The following is a 17,370-nucleotide window of genomic DNA, read 5'->3' on the forward strand; positions in this document are numbered from 1 at the left end:
GATTCTCCAGGTGATGTAAGGAGCACAGAGCAAACTGAGACAGTTACCTTGGCATTCGCTCCACCTCATCACGATGCCCTTGTTTTGAAAAGATGTCCGAGCTTCACAGAAGAGTTACTAGAAGGAGTTTACAGAAACTCAAACCTACCCCCAGCCTGTCGCAGCCAAGCCTGTTGCCTAAAACAAAACAGAACAGACACCTGGAGGAAATTGCTTCCTGATTTGGGTGAGTCAAGCCTGTGAGCAATCTCCAGGGGCATTTTCTACCTCGGTGTATTTTTATTTTTTTCCAGAAGAAAAATTCTGTTTTTTCATTAAGAAGACAACTGTCAGGTGAAAAGGCTCAGGAGCCTGGAAGAGCTGTGTGTGGATCAGTGACAGTCACAGAGCCCTGGAACCATTTGATCTATCCGATACCCAGTGTCTGCACCCTTGGCAGCATCAGGATAAATGACTGCTTTCCCCCCTTCTGTTTCTGCACGTTCGGCATAATACAATCATAGATAGTGAATAATAGTCCGATTCAGCGCTCAGGTTTGGCATCGCTTCCCCCAGAGAAACAGAATCAGTTCCCTCTTGGGTTGACTTCTGATTTTGAGTGGCAGGAAAATAACAGCAGAATGATTACATTTTGCCAGCATCCTATGTTCTGAAGAACAAGAACCATACTTCAGTGATTGCTCAATGTCTGACAGTCCCATTTTTAAAAAAGAACCTCCTGGAGGCAAAAATTCCCTTTTTCCTCAGAGAAGGAGTTCAAGGCCAGAGAACGTCACTGTAGAGTCTCTGAAAACTGTTGACTGAGCCCTGATGAAGATACTGTATCTTGTACCAAGGGAGGAGCACAGGTTTTTATTTATTTATTTATTTATTTTGTATTTTTCTGAAGCTGGAAATGGGGAGGCAGTCAGACAGACTCCCACATGCGCCCGACCGGCATCCACCCAGCACACCCACCAGGGGGCGATGCTCTGCCCCTCCAGGGCGTCGCTCTGTCGCGACCAGAGCCACTCTAGTGCCTGGGGCAGAGGCCAAGGAGCCATCCCCAGCGCCCGGGCCATCTTTTTGCTCCAATGGAGCCTCAGCTGCGGGAGGGGAAGAGAGAGACAAAGAGGAAGGGGGGGTGGAGAAGCAGATGGGCGCCTCTCCTGTGTGCCCTGGCTGGGAATCGAACCTGGGACTTCCGCATGCCAGGCTGATGCTCTACCACTGAGCCAACCGGCCAGGGCCAAAGGAGCACAGGTTTTAATGTCTCTTTTTTTTCTTCCTTTTATTCACATACCTTTTATTTCTTCTTAATTTATTATTGAGTTTATTAGGGTGACACTGGTTAATAAAATTGTACAGGCTTCAGGTGCACAGCTGTACAGCACATCACCTGTGTACTGCACTGTGTGTCCACCACGCCAGGTCAAATCTCCCTCCATCGCCATCTGTCCCCCCACCCCCTCCACCTCCTGCGACCCCCTTTTCTGTCCTGCCATCCCCACACCGTTGTCTGTGTCTAGAAGTTTTTCCTTTGCTTATTCCCTTCACCATTTTCACCCAGCGCCCCCAGCGATAGTCTCTTCTCAAGGCCAGGCACACGAGAAGTACAGCGAAAGTGTGTAGCTGAAGTGTGTGGGCTGGAAGTGCAGGTGTCGGGGACGAATCGGTTAGATCTTGGGTAACCTACTAAAGCTCCATGCCTCAGTTTCTTCATTGGTAAGATGGAACCTTTATTACCTTCCTAACGAGGTAATCCCTGCAAATGAAAACGTCAATACAATAAAGGTGCTTTCTCCAGTGTCCGGCACAAAGTGCAGGCTCCATATGTATTCTTATTAATATATAATTATTAATATTCTTATAGGTTTTTTCCAATGCAAACCTTTTGTCAAAAAAAAACCCCTTATTCGTAAAGAGGGCTGCTTCAGTAGAAGTGAGGCAGAGAACATTAAAAAAAAAAAAACAGGTTGGCTTAACTCCCCTTTCCCACAGTTGCTCTGAACACTCCCTGCCCCACCTCTAGCCCCTCCTTGGCTGTCCCTAAGTCGCTCTGTGGACCACCGGGACCCCCATTGCCAGCGCTGTTATGGCTCTTGACCTCTCACTGTCCACATACTCTTGTTCAGAGCTGACCTGAATCACGGGCCTGCCTTTTTTTGTTGCTTGGTGTCAGTGGACAGAAAAATCAAAAGAAAGGAAAGCCACCTTGGTGATAAGAATTCTTTGAACACTTGCCTTCTGAGTCCTCTCTTCTCCAAGTTGAATGTCTCAGTCATTTTTGTTGCTCCTTGTTGAGAATGACTTAGGGTCATCCTCAGATTCTAGTCTTTATCCTGGGCAAACTGCAATTTCTCCAAGTGTTATAGGAAAACTTGAATTCTTTAATAGCTGGTTTTTGACCTTCAGGGTGGTTGACAGTCACCTGGGGAGCTAACTAACACTCGAGTTGTTTGGGTCCGTCCCCAGACATTCTGAATTGGTTAAGTTTGAGGTGGGACCAGCAAAGCTACTTTATTTAACAAGCTCCAGAGCCCCAGGTTCAACAACAGCTGTGCCCTTTACTGACTGCAAGAGCCTAGAGAAGTCATTTCCTGCCCAAGGCTCTGTTCCCTTTTTCAGGAATGAATGACTTAAAGTAGCAGGTCTTTGTAAAGCTTTCGAGGTCCAAAATTCTAAAGATTTTACCATTCAGCTCTGATCCGAGCTGTGCACAGCTGGGTAAGCTCCTCACCTCCCTGGTTCTGAATGTTACTCTTGTATTAATATAGGCTGTAAATGATCTGATGTCATCATTTCTTATGGCTGAGTAGTATTCCATAGTGTATATGTGCCACATCTTCTTTATCCAGTCTTCTATTGAAGGGCTTTTTGGTTGTTTCCATGTCTTGGCCACTGTGAACAGTGCTGCAATGAACATGGGGCTACATGTGTCTTCACGTATCAATGTTTCTGAGGTTTTGGGGTATATACCCAGTAGAGGGGTTGCTGGGTCATAAGGTAGTTCTATTTGCAGTTTTTTGAGGAACCACCATACTTTCCTCCATAATGGTTGTACTACTTTACAGTCCCACCAACAGTGGATGAGAGTTCCCTTTTCTCCGCAGCCTCTCCAACATTTGCTATTACCCGTCTTGTTGATAATAGGTAATCTAACAGGGGTGAGGTCAGATCATTTACAGCAAAATGGTGGGATCTTGATAACATTATACGGAGTGAAATAAGTAAATCAGAAAAAAACAAGAACTACATGATTCCATACATTGGTGGAATATAAAAACGAGACTAAGAGACATGGACAAGAGTGTGGTGGTTACCAGGGGTGGGGGGAGGGAGGACATGGGAGGGAGGGAGGGAGAGAGTTAGAGGGAGGGGGAGGGGCACAGAGAACTAGATAGAGGGTGGCGGAGGACAATCTGACTTTGGGCGAGGGGTATGCAACATAATTTAATGACAAAATAACCTAGACATGTTTTCTTTGAATATATGTACCCTGATTTATTAATGTCATCCCATTACCATTAATAAAAATTTATTTAAAAAAAATATATAGGCCAAGAAAACATCAGGTTTTGTGGCTACCATTTCTTGATAGAAATATTTTAGGCATCCCACTGTTCAGCCATGACTCCTACTTCCCGTTTTCATGTAGTTGTTGGCTTTAGTGAAGAACCTTCTAACCCTTTTGAAATAAAGGGAACAAGTACACCTTAAGTATGTTCAATGCCCAAAATGCATATCATGAAATCATCCCACCATCTATTAGAATGTTCACTTCAGAGGGTGGAAGGTGCATCTTTTCCCTTCTCCCTGCATAGCTCTGCTGGTTAGTGACTGTTACCTGTTGAACAGCTAGCTATCTTCTCTGATTTGAGTTATGTTTCCATTTTCTGCCCCCTCCATTAGGACCAGTGTTTATCAAATTGTATCCCATAATAGGATGTTTCCTTAAGCTAGTGCATAAAATCAGTTCTATGGCAAAAATACACTTCAGAATCATGCTGTCCCATTGTCATTTGAGATATCCTCAGGGGAAGTAAGTGCATTAAAGACTCTGAGAAGTCCTGCAGGCAAGAAAACTGTTTAACTGCTACAGGCACACCTTGGAGGTCTGGTGGATTCCATTCCAGATCACTGCAGGGGACTGAGGGTCATAGTAAGGCAAGTCGTAATCTTCTTGCAGGGTGAGTGGGGGTTTTACCTTCAATTTGGGGGAAAGAAAAAGAAACGCAACATCTGTGAAGCACAATAAAGCAAAGCACAATAGAAGGAGGAATGCCTCTATTTAGTTCTCTGTTTTCCAAACTGATGGGATCCTAGAACCAATGTCTCCATGACGGCCTCTTTGTGTTGTCCAGTGGAAAGCATTTTGGTTTAACCTTGGTTTGAAGGCTCCTCTCTTGGAGTGTCGATCCTTTGCCCCAGGAAAACACAGGAAGATTGGGCTGGTACCTTAGAAGAGGGAGCCTGCAGAATTCCTGAACTCACCGTATTGTGGAGGGATGTATATATTTACAACAGCGTACAACCGTTGCGCTCTGCCAAAGAGCTGTTAGCTGTGGACGGTGACCTCCTGCAGGAATGAGGCTTGCCCCTGTCAAGTGTTTATAATCTCTCCGAAATTTCAGACACCCTTGAAAAAAGGGAGAAGGTTTTCTGCAGCCAGTTTTGTGCTTTTTCCCAGCCATATATGGTACAGGATAGAGAAGTGGCGCGACCAGTTACAAAAAAGCCTTCTCCTGAGACATATTGCCTGGGATTTTGAACAAATAAGTTCAAGAGAGGGGAAGGAGGTGTTTGAAGGGTGATCTGGCTCCAAGACATGAGGGAGAAAGAAAGGGAATGCTTTTTCTTTTTTTAAAAAATTATCTTTCTTCAGATGCCAGTAGTCAAATGATGTCTCCTTACCCAAGTGAGTTGGAAGATTTCACAAACATACTGCTCACAAAAATCAGGGGATATTTTATCACTCCCCTAATTTATGCATTTTGAAATATCCCCTAATTTTTGTGAGCAGTATATGTGTAGGGCGCCTTGGGAGGTACAGGGTGTGTGGGAGGGGGGTGAGATTTTAAGAATTTATTCTCTTCTTTTGGGGCTCTTCCAAGGTCAAACATAAGCCCAACTGTATGCTAATGTTTCTAGCAAGTTTAGCCTTTGTTTAGCTTCAGCAGTTTGTTATGCCAGTAAGTGGGATGGGAAAACGTACCTTGTGAAACTGGAGAAAGGGAGTGAGAATCATGGAGGAAAACAATACTTATATTCTTTTACTGCTCTTTAGTTATCAACGGAGAATCAGATGACCTTGTCAGCCCTAGTTTCACTTGGCTTTTGCCAAAATAAGCCACAGAAGAAAAAGAATGACCCCATCATGTAGCAAAAAGAAGCAATTGCAATTGCCCTGGCTGTTGAGGGCCTCTTTCCCACTTCCTGTGGGGTGGAAAAGTCACCGAGGGAAACTGGGAACGTGGGTGCTCATGCAGAAAGGAGGCAGCTTCAGTGTATGACCGTAGTGCACTTTTACAATCTGATTTTGGGTCACACCTTCGTAAGATACTGGAGTATCTGTACATGACATTTACAGTGACCTGGTATAGCAATATTTCCACCATACATTAGAAATAAAAAAAAACAGAGAAAGCATCACAAACATCACCGATGTTTCTGGTCTTTTGAGTTCATGTAATTTATTTTCCTTTTTCAAAGTGAGAGGAGGGGAGATAGAGATATTCCCAAGTGTGCCCCAACCCGGATTCACCTGTCAGCTTGTCTGGAAGCCCATCTAGGGCCATGCTTAAAAAGTGAGCTATTTTTAGCACCTGAGGCAGAGGCTCCACGGAGCCATCCTCAGCCCCCTGGGCTGATGCACTCGAACCAATGAAGCCATGGATGCAGGAGAGGAAGAGGGTGATAGTGGTGGAAAAGCAGATGGTCGCTTCTCCTGTGTGCTGTGACAGGAAATCGAACCCAGGACGTCTACACGCTAGGCTGAAGCTCTACCACTGAGCCAACCAGCCAGGGCCAAGTTCATTTAGTTGTAAAGAGAACAGCTGGCATGTTTAGCCAAGAGGGAAAAGGCAGGCACAACTGATTTTAATTTTGAGCTTTATGGAGGGATCCAGTGTGGGTAACAGTTTTTATTTGTTTTTTCCGGCAACCATTTCCGGGCACTTATTAGTGCATCAGTCACCTTTGTGAGTCAGCTAAGGGCAGCTGTTAACCGCTGGGCAGGTCTGCAAGTGTCAGGGACCACAGGGAAACTCCAACAGGCCTGTGGCTCTTTAGATGAAACAAAATGGCTTCTGAAAGGTTTCCCAGCGGGAATGGCAGGGGAGGGAGACTGGGAGCTATGGTTGGGTGTGCATGTGGGGTGATGATGGGGGTAATGGGGCATCCCAGGCTAGGGAAACCCTTTTGCTTGGCCAACGGGTTGGTGACATGACAGCCAATTTAAGGAGGAAAAAGCTAACTGGTGTGAGTTGTGTGCCTGCTAGAGTTTGTTAAAGAGGAAGGACCACTCGTCCTTGGAAGCAGAGATTGTTTTTCAAGCTAGAATAAAATAATACTAATAAGGTCGTATCAAAACTATACAATTTCACGTGATTCATTTACCATCACACTAACAGAGAAAAAAAAAGATTCACCAACATCTATTGAGCACTTTGTGTGTGCAAGGCGTGTGCTAAGTGCTGGAAATAAAGTAGCGAACCCCTCACCTGTGTAGGCTGTAGCGGTCAGAATTCTGTTTCTTGCAGCCTAATGCAATCCCATTGCTTTTATTGGGATAAAATCTTCCTAATATAATATTTACCATTTTAGCCATTTAAGAACATATACATAGTTCTGTGCCATTAAGTATATTTAGACTGTTGTACAACATCACCACCATCTATCTCCTTAATTTTTCTTCTCCAGCTGAAATTCCGTACCCATTGAACACCAAACCCCCACACCCTCTGTACCCTGGCAGCCACCAGTCTGCTTCCCGTCTCTATGAATCTGGCTAATTTAGGCACCTCTTATAAATAGAGTTACAGGGTATTTGTCCTTTGATGATTGGTTCATTTCAGTTTGGATGTCTTCAAGGTTCATCCATGATATAGCATGTGTCAGAATTTCCCTCCTTTTGAAGGCTGGGTTACTGTTCCATTGTATGTACATACCATATTTAGTTTATCCATTCATTCATCCAAACAATATTTACTGTCTATCCATTGATGGACACTTGGACTTGGTTTGCTTTCATGTTTTGGCCATCCTGAATAACGCTGTGAACATGGGTGTACAGATATCTATTCAAGTCCCTGCTTTTACTTCTTTGGGGTATTGACCCGGTATTGGAATTTCTAGATCATAGTCAATGTTTAATTTTTTGCAGAACTGCCGTTGTGTTTTCCACCATGGCTGTACCATCTTACATTCCCACTGTAGTACACAAGGGTTCCGATTTCTTTACATCCTCATAAACATTTATTTTCTGTTTCTTTTTTTAAATAGCTATCCTACTGGGGGTGAAGTGGTGTATCATGGTGCTTTTGGTTTGCATTCCCTAATGATTAGTGATATTGAACATCTTTCCATGTGTTTATTGGCCATTTGGATATGGTCTTTGGAGAAAACTCTGTTCAGATCCCTTGTCTATATTTTAATCAGTTTGCTGTGTTGTTGTTGAGTTTATAAGGGTTCCTTTTGTATTCTGGATGTCAGTTCCTTATTATATATGTGATTTGCAAGTATTGTCTCTCATGCCCTAGCTTGCCTTTTCACTTCATTGATAGTGTATTTTGATGTAAGGTATGAATCCAACTTCATTTTTAGCATGTGGATATCCAGTTTTCCCAGTACTACTTCTTGAAAATACTGTCCTTATCCCATTTAATAGTCTTAAAAGTCATTTGGCCATATATGCAAAGGTTTATTTCTGGGTTCTCTAGTCTTCTCCATTAGTCTATAGGTCTATCTTTATGCCAGTACCACACAGATTTGATTACGAGTTTTATAGTAAGTTTTTTGAAATCCAGGCAGACGTGACCTCTAATTTTGTTCTTTTTTTCAAGATTTTTTGACATTTGGAGTCATTTGAGATTCCGTATGAATTTTAGGATGAATTTTTCTATTTCTGAAAAAAAAAAATCATTGCAATTTTGATAGGGATTGAATTAACAGCAATTTAAAAAAAATATTTGTTTTATATAAATCACCATCTTTATTCTAAGGTGGCTGTTCTAGGAGCCTGTGGAATTGTAGCTACACGAGGATTCCTGGGCGTGTGGGTCCAGAGCGCAGCTCCTCTCACCCCGTGCCCCCTCACCTTCCTTGGCGGTTCTCCTGCCTCCCTTCTCTCTCCTCTGTACCTCCAAGGCTTCTCTCCAAGGAGGGAGTGGCGAGAAGACGGCTTAAGCCCATGCCCTAAACATTGGACACTGGTCGCAGTGGTACTGAGAAAGCTTCCCTGGCCTGGCACAGGGAATCCTGCAGAACAACCGAGTGGATTGAGTGAGGTTCCTGTGTCCTTCTGTGATCTGGTGGCTAACAGAGTTGTAAAGAAATTGACCTGAGCATCTCTGAAAACAATCTTCAGCCTATGTGCCTGGAGTCCATATACTAAAAAAAAAAAAAAAAACCCAAAAAACAAAACTGGTTTCAATTACCCTAACATATTTGAGTTCTCAAGATTGACACCTTGACAAATTATAGGAAATTGCAAACATTTTCCCAGGCCCAATTATCAGGACTTCTCCCGAAGGTTACAGAGAAGGTTTAGGCGGGAAACTTTCCAGGGCTGGTTTACAATCGCAGTAGGGTGATAGGTGATAGGAGCTGTGACCAGCAGGCTTAGAATACACTCCCTGAGTACCTGCTGGCATTGGGACCAGACCACCAACGTCTCCCTAACTCAGATCTGAACGAAGATGCTGGGGACAGAGGGCCCGGGGCCAGTGTTGACCCTCGAGGAGGGAGAGAGGAAGAAATGCTTGTTTATCTGCGATAGACAGTTTTTTCATTTACAGAGTATTTTGGTTACTGTCAGGGAACGTTAAGGCTGGTTGCCAGAAAAACCAAACTTTTCCCCTCCCCAAAGGAGGATTAATGTTCTCCCTAAACCCTTAAAAAAATAATAAAATGAAAGCCTTTTCTTCAAAGGCATCCTGTCTGCAATATTTCAAATGAGATTTTACTTCTCGCTGTGGTTTGTCAGTTGGTGGTGGGTGAACCCTGTAAGCTGGTCTTTTAGAACTGAGATGTCCGATCTGCAGGGCACCATCTATTCGTGGGACCTAGGATCTGGTCAGGGGCTCTGTGATCAGCATGCATCAGAGTTTATTGTACACAGTAAGAGCATGTCTTGATATTTCTCATTTTGACATATGGATATTTTGATATTTATTGGTTGTGATATAAAATGCCATTCTTACTGTGTTTAGTAGTCAACAACTTGTTAAAGCTATTATTTAAAAAATTACCTTTGACTAAACAAGGCTTAGTCAGGTTGCTGTATCTGGTCATTCTCAGCAAATTGTCATGCTTAGATACATATAAATAAAGCTCTCAAAGGTAGCCATGTTAGATTGGATTTTGAACCTAGCCCTTATTTGTGCCTTCTGATTTGATTTCTGTTTGGTTGATTATATTTTCCCTCTCCCAGATAAATAGATTTAATATAACCTAAGGATTTCTTAATTTAATAGAACAGTGTTTCCCCATCTTCCGTCTTTCTCAAACCTCCTGAGTGATGTTTGCCAAATCTATGAACCGCTTGTGTTTTTTGTGGGGTTTTATATTTTTCTTAAATCAACTCAGATTAACTCTACATGTAATATTCATGAAACTACAAATGTACGTATGAGCTATGTATCTTTTCTAATATGCAATAAAATAAAGAGATGCCTTTAAAATATAAAAACGTCCACCCATGTGCCATTCAAAATAATCTCACTAGATGTTCAAAACTTTCTCTGGTGCTCTTCTCCTTCCTCCTTCTTAGATTTCTTTGCTCTAACAAAGATTCTTACATATGAGAAAAAGAAATGAACTTTGATTTATTGGGGAGAGAAATGCTCTTAATTTAAAGAACTCACCCTTGCTCTCTCTCTTCCTCGCTTGTTTTCATAAAATACTGGCATTTCTGAATTCACTAGCAACTCATTCAAAGTTGACTATGCCTTGACCCAGCCCGTTTTCTCCACTTATTAGTAAACATCTTAGGAGAACTGTGGAGGGGACTGTTTGAAGATGAGCACCCGCGTATCACAGCACAGGGTAGTGATGAGAAACTTAATGAGTGACACTGCGGTCATGGGCCCCAGGGGGACAAGATTGGCTGGGCCCAGCCTTCTGGGGCCTCTTGGAGATTCCCTGAGATTTGAAGAGAAATAGAGCTGAAAGGATGTGAGAAAAATAGCTCATCCTCTTTCTTACAAATGGGGCGACTGAGGCACAGAGGGGCATATATAGGGTCACAGCAGTTGTTGGTGACCAAGGTTGAGGCGTGGTAAGGAAACTCTCCTGTTAGGGATCTCAGAACCCTGGTATGAAAACTGGCTGTTTTCCAAAGAAAAAGGTTCCAAGAGCCACTTCAGCCAGGATCTGAGGTCACTGGTGCGGCACTCTTAGGAATGACAGGACCGTGTCAAGTTCACTTGGATAAGACCACTCATGACCCAAGACTCGTTTTGCTGTTAAGAGGATTTCTTGCCATGACATAAGCGCAGAGTATTGAGGATTTGATCATCAGGTGCCCCGGTGCTTTGTAGTCCTACTTAGGGAACTTCTGTTCTAGAGACCAACTTCAGAGTCATTGCCAAGTGTTACCTTTTATAGCTCTAATGAGTATCCTTGAAACGTCCCCCCATGATTTCATAACCAAGGGAGCCCAGGCTATATGCCAAGTAGAATTCTGAAGCTCTGAGTCCTGATCCTGCTTTTTTTATTTATTCCTGAAGTTTAGCTTGAAAAATTTTAATAAAACCCTAATGATTAATCACAAGTCTGTGTCTTTGTTGCCTTAAATATGACTTACAGATGTCAAAACTATGAACCAAATAATTCAGAAACCATTTATAGTTGACCCTTGAGAAACACAGGTTTGAACTGTGCAGGTCCACTGACACATAGATTTTCCCCCTCAATAAATACTATAATATGATTTTCTTAATAATACTTTTTTTTCTAGCTTATTTTATTGTAAGAATATAGCGTATAATACTCATAGCGTACAAACTGTGTTAATTACCTGTTATTGGTAAGACTTCCAGACAACAGTAGGATATTATCAGTTCAGTTTTTGGGGAGTCAGAGTTATATATGTTTTTCAACTGTGTGTGTGTGTGGGGGGAGTTGGCACCACTAACTCCTGTGTTGTTCAAGGGTTAACTGTACTGATTGTTAACTCTGCCCTGGCAGGCTTTGGGACACAAAGATGAATCAGGGAGAGATGTCTGTCCTGAAGGGACTCACAGACCAGTGGAATAACAAACCAGCCACAGCAGAAACACGGCATGGCAAACTTAAGAGTCACGTCCCTGCGAGGGTTTCCCAGACACTCTCGGGAGAATTAGTGGATCCCAGGTTGTACAGCCCTATGGCCCTTTACATGATTTCTGTGCTCTGTTTTGAGGTCGATTGCCCCTTTGGACAGTGAGTTCGTAGAGGGCAGCAGCTGTATTTTATGCAACTCTATTTCCAGTGCCTGATGTAAGGAGATGGCCTTCCAAAATATTTTTATGGGGGAGGTATGGACAGTATCATAGGAAAACACAGGGTAGGAAACAGTTCCATGCGATGCAAACCAAACAGTTCATTCAGCCTGCGGGGCTCAGACGGTGATGGAGGAGAAGGCGTTGAGCTGGGGTTTGAAAGACAAGTAGGAGTTTCTGAGATTTGTTTTGGAGAAGTGACTGTGAATGTCCATCCTGGCTGCATCATGTGAGCCTTTTCACTCCACCTGACACCTTTCCCGAAGGTGGCAAACACCTGCAGTTAGTCTGCACATTTCACCTGGACCAACCAGGTGTCTGTCTGTTTAACTCTGGGTCAGTCGTTAGCTAGTTAGTTGTTGGTTAATTTCCAGTTGTGTAGGTTGATGTTAAAAATACACAGAAATGTTAGATGGGGTGTTTCATGTCAAAATCATTTCACACGAGCTTTAGAAGAGTTCCAAGGAATGTGTAGGAGCCGGGAATGCCCAGTGAGTGACTCATGTACATATGGTCAGTGCGGAGTATGCCGAAATCTTCTCTAGGAAAGAGGGGTGCGCCCCTGAATGCGACGTTGTAGTTCCTGTAAAAAGAGTACGTGGCAACCTGCCCCCAGTGCCCTCTTTGCCTTAGCACATATTTTCTAACAAATTATAAAAGATATTCATTAATGGTATTGGCTGTCATTGGTTCCTCCATGCTGGAGTGTCAACTCCAGGAAGATAGGGATCTTTGTCTGTCACTGGTGTATCCCAAGTGCCTATAACAATGCCTGGCCCTTACTACGTGCTCATTGAATGAGTGACTATTTATATGAATGACTATATTGAATGAATGGATGGATGGATGGATGGATGGATGGATGAATGCATGCTCTGCTCCATATCTGAGCCCACGTAAAGGGAAAGATAGTTGTCCTAAGAGAAATGGAACTCGGCACTGGAGGATCATTAGGATTTCCTCCAGAGAACGGGCCTCTGTGGTATTGGCTGCCACCTTTCCAGTGGCTGGGCTGGTTCAGGACTCACTTCAGATGTCATAAACACACCTAAGCAATAGAAAAGGCGGTGCCTGAGAGCACTGCAGTCATATAAGTGGCCACTGTGTGAACGTACTCTTCATCAAAGGAGGCAGCTGTGATGCAATCCCAAAAGAGCACTGTGTCAGGAGCCCCGAGTTCAAATCCCAGATATGCCTGTTTCCAGCTGCAAGATTTAGGGTCTGTCACTAGCCCTCCCGGAGCCTCCATTTCCTCACTCATAAATTGGGCAGTAATCCCCTCTTCACCACGTGCCTAGTCCTCTGCTTCCTGACACCCAGGAGGCCCTCCAGAAGCAGTGTCAGGCCCAGGAGAGGCCTGGGAGAGGCTGGCCATGTGGGTGGGTTCCAGGAGCCTGTTTCCGAGCCGGCCTCTGGCTCTTCCCAGGAAAAGATCCAGCAACGCCCCATGAGTTTTGTTAGGGAGGATTGTGCAGCCACCACCACCCCCACCTCCCCCATCCAAACCCAAATCCCCAGTAAGTCAGGAAGATGTATGTGTTGTAAAACATTGGGAGGTCTGCTTTGGATCACGCTGGAGCTGTGGCTTCCCTGAGCAGCTGAGCACAAGGCAGGGGGTGGGGGGAGCGGTCCTCTGCCCGGAGGCCCCCCCCACCCGCGGCACTGCTGTCCCACACAGGGGCTGCCTTCACTCGGCTTTGGCGGCCGTTGACTTTTAAATCATAAAAAGCCGCTCTATATACAGTTTACTCTGTTGCTGCAAGGCAGCGGAACATAGGTATTAAAAAAAAAAAAAAAAAAAAAAAAAGGAAAGAAAGAAAGAAAGAAAGAAAGCAGAAGAGGCAGCCGTTAATCCCGCCAGGCTTCTGGGCACTGGAGCAGTTACGGATGACAAAAGTTAATTAGAAACATGAGCAGTTTAACCGAAAACACTTGTGACACTTGGAAGGACAGCTCCTCGGATAGGAGACCGTTTGACAGGGAGTTGTTTCGGGAGAAAGTGGCTGCCGCTAGGTAAGTGGTGTCCCTGTGGCTTCGCCAGCAGGGACGTGCGCTCTGGGGGCTGACGTCCTGCGTCCGTCTGTGCCGTGCGCCGGGCAGGCCTGGGTGGGCACGGGGCTCAGCGGCGACCCGCCCTCCTGCCACTTGAGCTCTGACCGCGGCCCCTGTGTAGCAGACAGAGCTGCCCGGTGGGGAGTGCTCTGGGACGGACGGACGAGGGCGCTACGGTTCTCCCGTCTGCGCCGTGGGTCACCTCGGTGGGGAGCAGAACGCCAGTTGGGAACCCGCCCTTCCCAGCACAGTTCCAGTTCTAGTTTGGAAATATTTTTGAGGCTTTTCTGAGAAAAGAGTCTGGCCGGGGAAATACGCCCTGAGCGCCAAGGGGGAAGCCTTGACTCTCAGATAACCTGCGTGAGTTCTTCCCTGCAGGGAAGCCATGTGCACAGCTCACTCTGTTGAGCTGGAAGGTCTTTCCTACGCTAAGTCTAGCCTGAATCATGTTTGCAGCTCTTGAAAAGCGCCAGCCTAGGAGACAGGGATCTGCTTTGATAGGACTTAACGGCTTTTGTTGGTAATTATTCTTCTGTAAAGATTGTACTTGGATTCCCTTCTTTCCCTACTTTTTTTTTTTTTTTGCCTGTTCTAATGTCCCTGCTACATTGTTTTCTTAAAGTTGGATGATATTCAGTTGTTTACCATAACTGGGAATCAGTTTTGTGGGTCGAATAATTCAAAACAGCAGCTACTTCTTCTACCTTTCCTGTACCGCCACAGCAGCAGTGCAGGTTTAACTTGGTTTCTTTATCTGTAAATATAAGTGCTTAATAGTGCTTTGTGCACGTTTGCTATTAGGATCAGCATGCTTTTTGCTCAGCGTATACTCAGATAAGAACTACTGTGCGTGAGGGAGAGCGGAAGGAAATCGAGGCAGGACTTAAAATTACCCATAGGGAATGCACACAGCAGGCAGTGGAGCTAGACAGTACCGGGATTGGGAGCGATCGGCCCAGTAACCACGGCCGACTCTCCCTGGTCGTCAGTGCGGGCCCACAGGTTTAATTCCGGTTTGCTTCTCTCCCCCGTCTCTGCAGAGCCATTGGCCAGCCCGGCCTCCCCTCACCCCGGAATGAGTGAAAATGCACCCGCTTCTTTGGAGAGCGGCAGCAGCTCCGCCCTCGCCAACTGCGGCGTCTCCTCGGCCATCCCGCAGCCGGGCGCTGCCCCCAAGCCCTGGCGCAGCAAGTCCATCGGCGTGAAGCACAGCGCCACCGCGTCCCTGCTCTCCGTCAAGCAGCCCGGGCCCGAGGCCCCCAGGCCCAACCCCGAAGCCTTGAAGCCAGCGCCCAACAATCAGAAGTCCATGCTGGAGAAACTAAAACTCTTCAACAGCAAAGGGGGCTCCAAGGCGGGTGAGGGCCCGGGGTCGCGGGACACGAGCTGCGAGCGGCTCGAGACCCTGTCCAGTGTCGAGGAGAGCGAAGAGATGGAGGCCGCCGGCCGCACGCTCTCCCTGGCCGGCCCCGCGTCCAGCAGCCCCAAGATTGCGCTCAAGGGCATCGCCCAGAGAACGTTCAGCCGGGCGCTGACCACCAAGAAGAGTTCCCCGAAGGGCAACGAGAAGGAGAAGGAGAAACAACAGCGGGAGAAGGAGAAGGAGAAAAGCAAGGACCTCTCCAAGAGGGCCTCTGTGACGGAGAGGCCGGACCTCAGAGAGGGGCCCAGAGAAGACACCGGCGGGACGGCCGTGACCGAGATGCCAAAAAAGTCCTCCAAGATCGCCAGCTTCATCCCCAAAGGGGGCAAGCTCAGCAGTGCCAAGAAGGAGGCCCCAGCCCCTGCCCTCAGTGGAATACCAAAACCAGGAATGAAGAGCATGCCCGGGAAATCCCCAAGTGCCCCCACCCCTTCCAAGGAGGGGGAGCGCAGCCGGGGTGGGAAGCCGAGCGCGGGGCTCCCCCAGCAGAAGCCCCAGCTGGACGGCAGACACTCCAGCTCCTCCTCCAGCCTGGCGTCCTCGGAAGGGAAAGGCCCGGCAGGGGCCGCCCTCAACCACAGCATCAGCAGCCAGACCGTCAGCGGGTCTCTTGGGACCACCCAGACCACGGGAAGCAACACCGTCAGTGTCCAGCTACCTCAGCCCCAGCAGCAATACAGCCACCCCAACACTGCCACGGTCGCGCCTTTCCTGTACAGGTAGGAGCCGCCGCCCGCCTGCCCTTCCTGGGCCACTGCACACAGGAGCCTTTCTGGTGGCTGCTGGGTCATCGAGGGCAGGAATTATCGGGACTGCCCTCTGGGAACATTTAAGCTACAGCTAAGGTAGCAGTGAGAAGCTCCTACTAGAGGTATACGCAGTGTGCCTGAGGGAACAACCAGCACAGCAGGGCTCGGTGCGGGGGCAGAGAGTCTAGAGAGAGGAGGGAAAGTTTGAGCTGACCCAGGATGCGTAGAGGTCCACCAGGCCTGCGGGGACGGGGCGTGTCTCGAGGCAGCAGCCTGAGCAGATGCGTGAGAGGTGGCTTGGTATCGGGCTCCAGCACCAGCCCTGACCCGTCCTGCGTGTCCTCTAAAAAAGGGAAACACAGAAACCACCTGTCTGGACCTTGCAGGTCTCACCACAGCACATGCATATTGTGTTTTCATGCCCACCGTGTGCCGGGATGTGAGAGGGGAGCGCAGGACAAGGGAGAAGGGGTTGGTGAGCAGGGACCGGTTCTAGAAGAACGAAAGAACCCAGATTGTATTGAGGAGACAAGGCTTGTGTTTGTCTTCGCCTGTCCTTCTGCCTATTACCTGTCCCTCGGTCTCTCTGTCTCTGAGAGCAGCACGTGCACAGAACATGTGGGGCCACGTGCTGCTTGCTGTGCGTGGCTCGGCCTCACGGGAGCCTCTGTCTGCGCCCCACAGTGCACCCCTGTGCAGAATGCAGACACTGGCTCTCAGAATGCCACCTAATACATGTAAGGGAGTCCTCTCTGGGCGGGTGGAAGCTCCCCTAGGGCTGGTCTTAACCCAGTCCCAGAGCTGTGCCTGCAGCGGTCAGCTCCATCCTGTGCTTTGGATGTGTAGCATCTTTGACCACACCGCACAGCTGGACAATAACTAATAGCCCTCCAAAGCCAAAGGGCACTAAGGAGGGAATGATTGAACATCACAGTCTAGGACTCACTTTGCAGCTTCTATCCTAAGTGTACACACACACACACACACACACACACACTGTATGTACACACTCATACACCCCGAGGTGTGGACGTATACCAGTGGTCACCTGTAAGTGTGAGCACAGGTACACACGTGTATGTGAACATGCGAATGCACACACTTGTATTTACATAGCTGTCCATATGCATGGACCCGTGCCCATGACCCTCTCTCCCTGCCTGAGCCGTGCTTTGGGAGGTTGTTCCCATGCCTGCCAACAGCGATGGCAAGACCGAGTGGAGTGATTTCAGCGTGAAGCCCACCAGGTCCAGCCAGTGAGGGACTAGCAGGCCTTGCCTCGTCCCTCCACCCTCTTCCTCTGCTCACCCTTCCCGTCAATGAGGGTCACACCCAAACTTGTGAACTGGGAGCCAGTCATCTTCTGAAGCCACGTCATCAGCACAGCCGGCAGAGCTGAGAAGGGGGCCGAGGCTGAGAAGATGACTCAGCACTCATCTACAGGCACAGCTGGCGGCACAGTTGT

The 17,370-nt window shown here is 46.9% G+C and overlaps 1 protein-coding gene across 7 annotated transcripts in view; it reads left to right on the forward strand.

The window, feature by feature from the left end:
• Positions 1 to 17,370, forward strand: part of NAV2 (neuron navigator 2) — a 405,016-nt gene that overhangs the window by 216,325 nt on the left and 171,321 nt on the right. For all 7 annotated transcript variants that reach the window (XM_066251118.1, XM_066251119.1, XM_066251121.1 and 4 more), the window contains one exon: positions 14,774 to 15,875. In XM_066251118.1, the coding sequence (XP_066107215.1) occupies positions 14,774 to 15,875 (1,102 nt within the window). The remainder of the gene's footprint in view (positions 1 to 14,773; positions 15,876 to 17,370) is intronic.

The sequence above is a fragment of the Saccopteryx bilineata genome, chromosome 1, assembly GCF_036850765.1.
Source record: "Saccopteryx bilineata isolate mSacBil1 chromosome 1, mSacBil1_pri_phased_curated, whole genome shotgun sequence".
NCBI lineage: Eukaryota > Metazoa > Chordata > Mammalia > Chiroptera > Emballonuridae > Saccopteryx > Saccopteryx bilineata.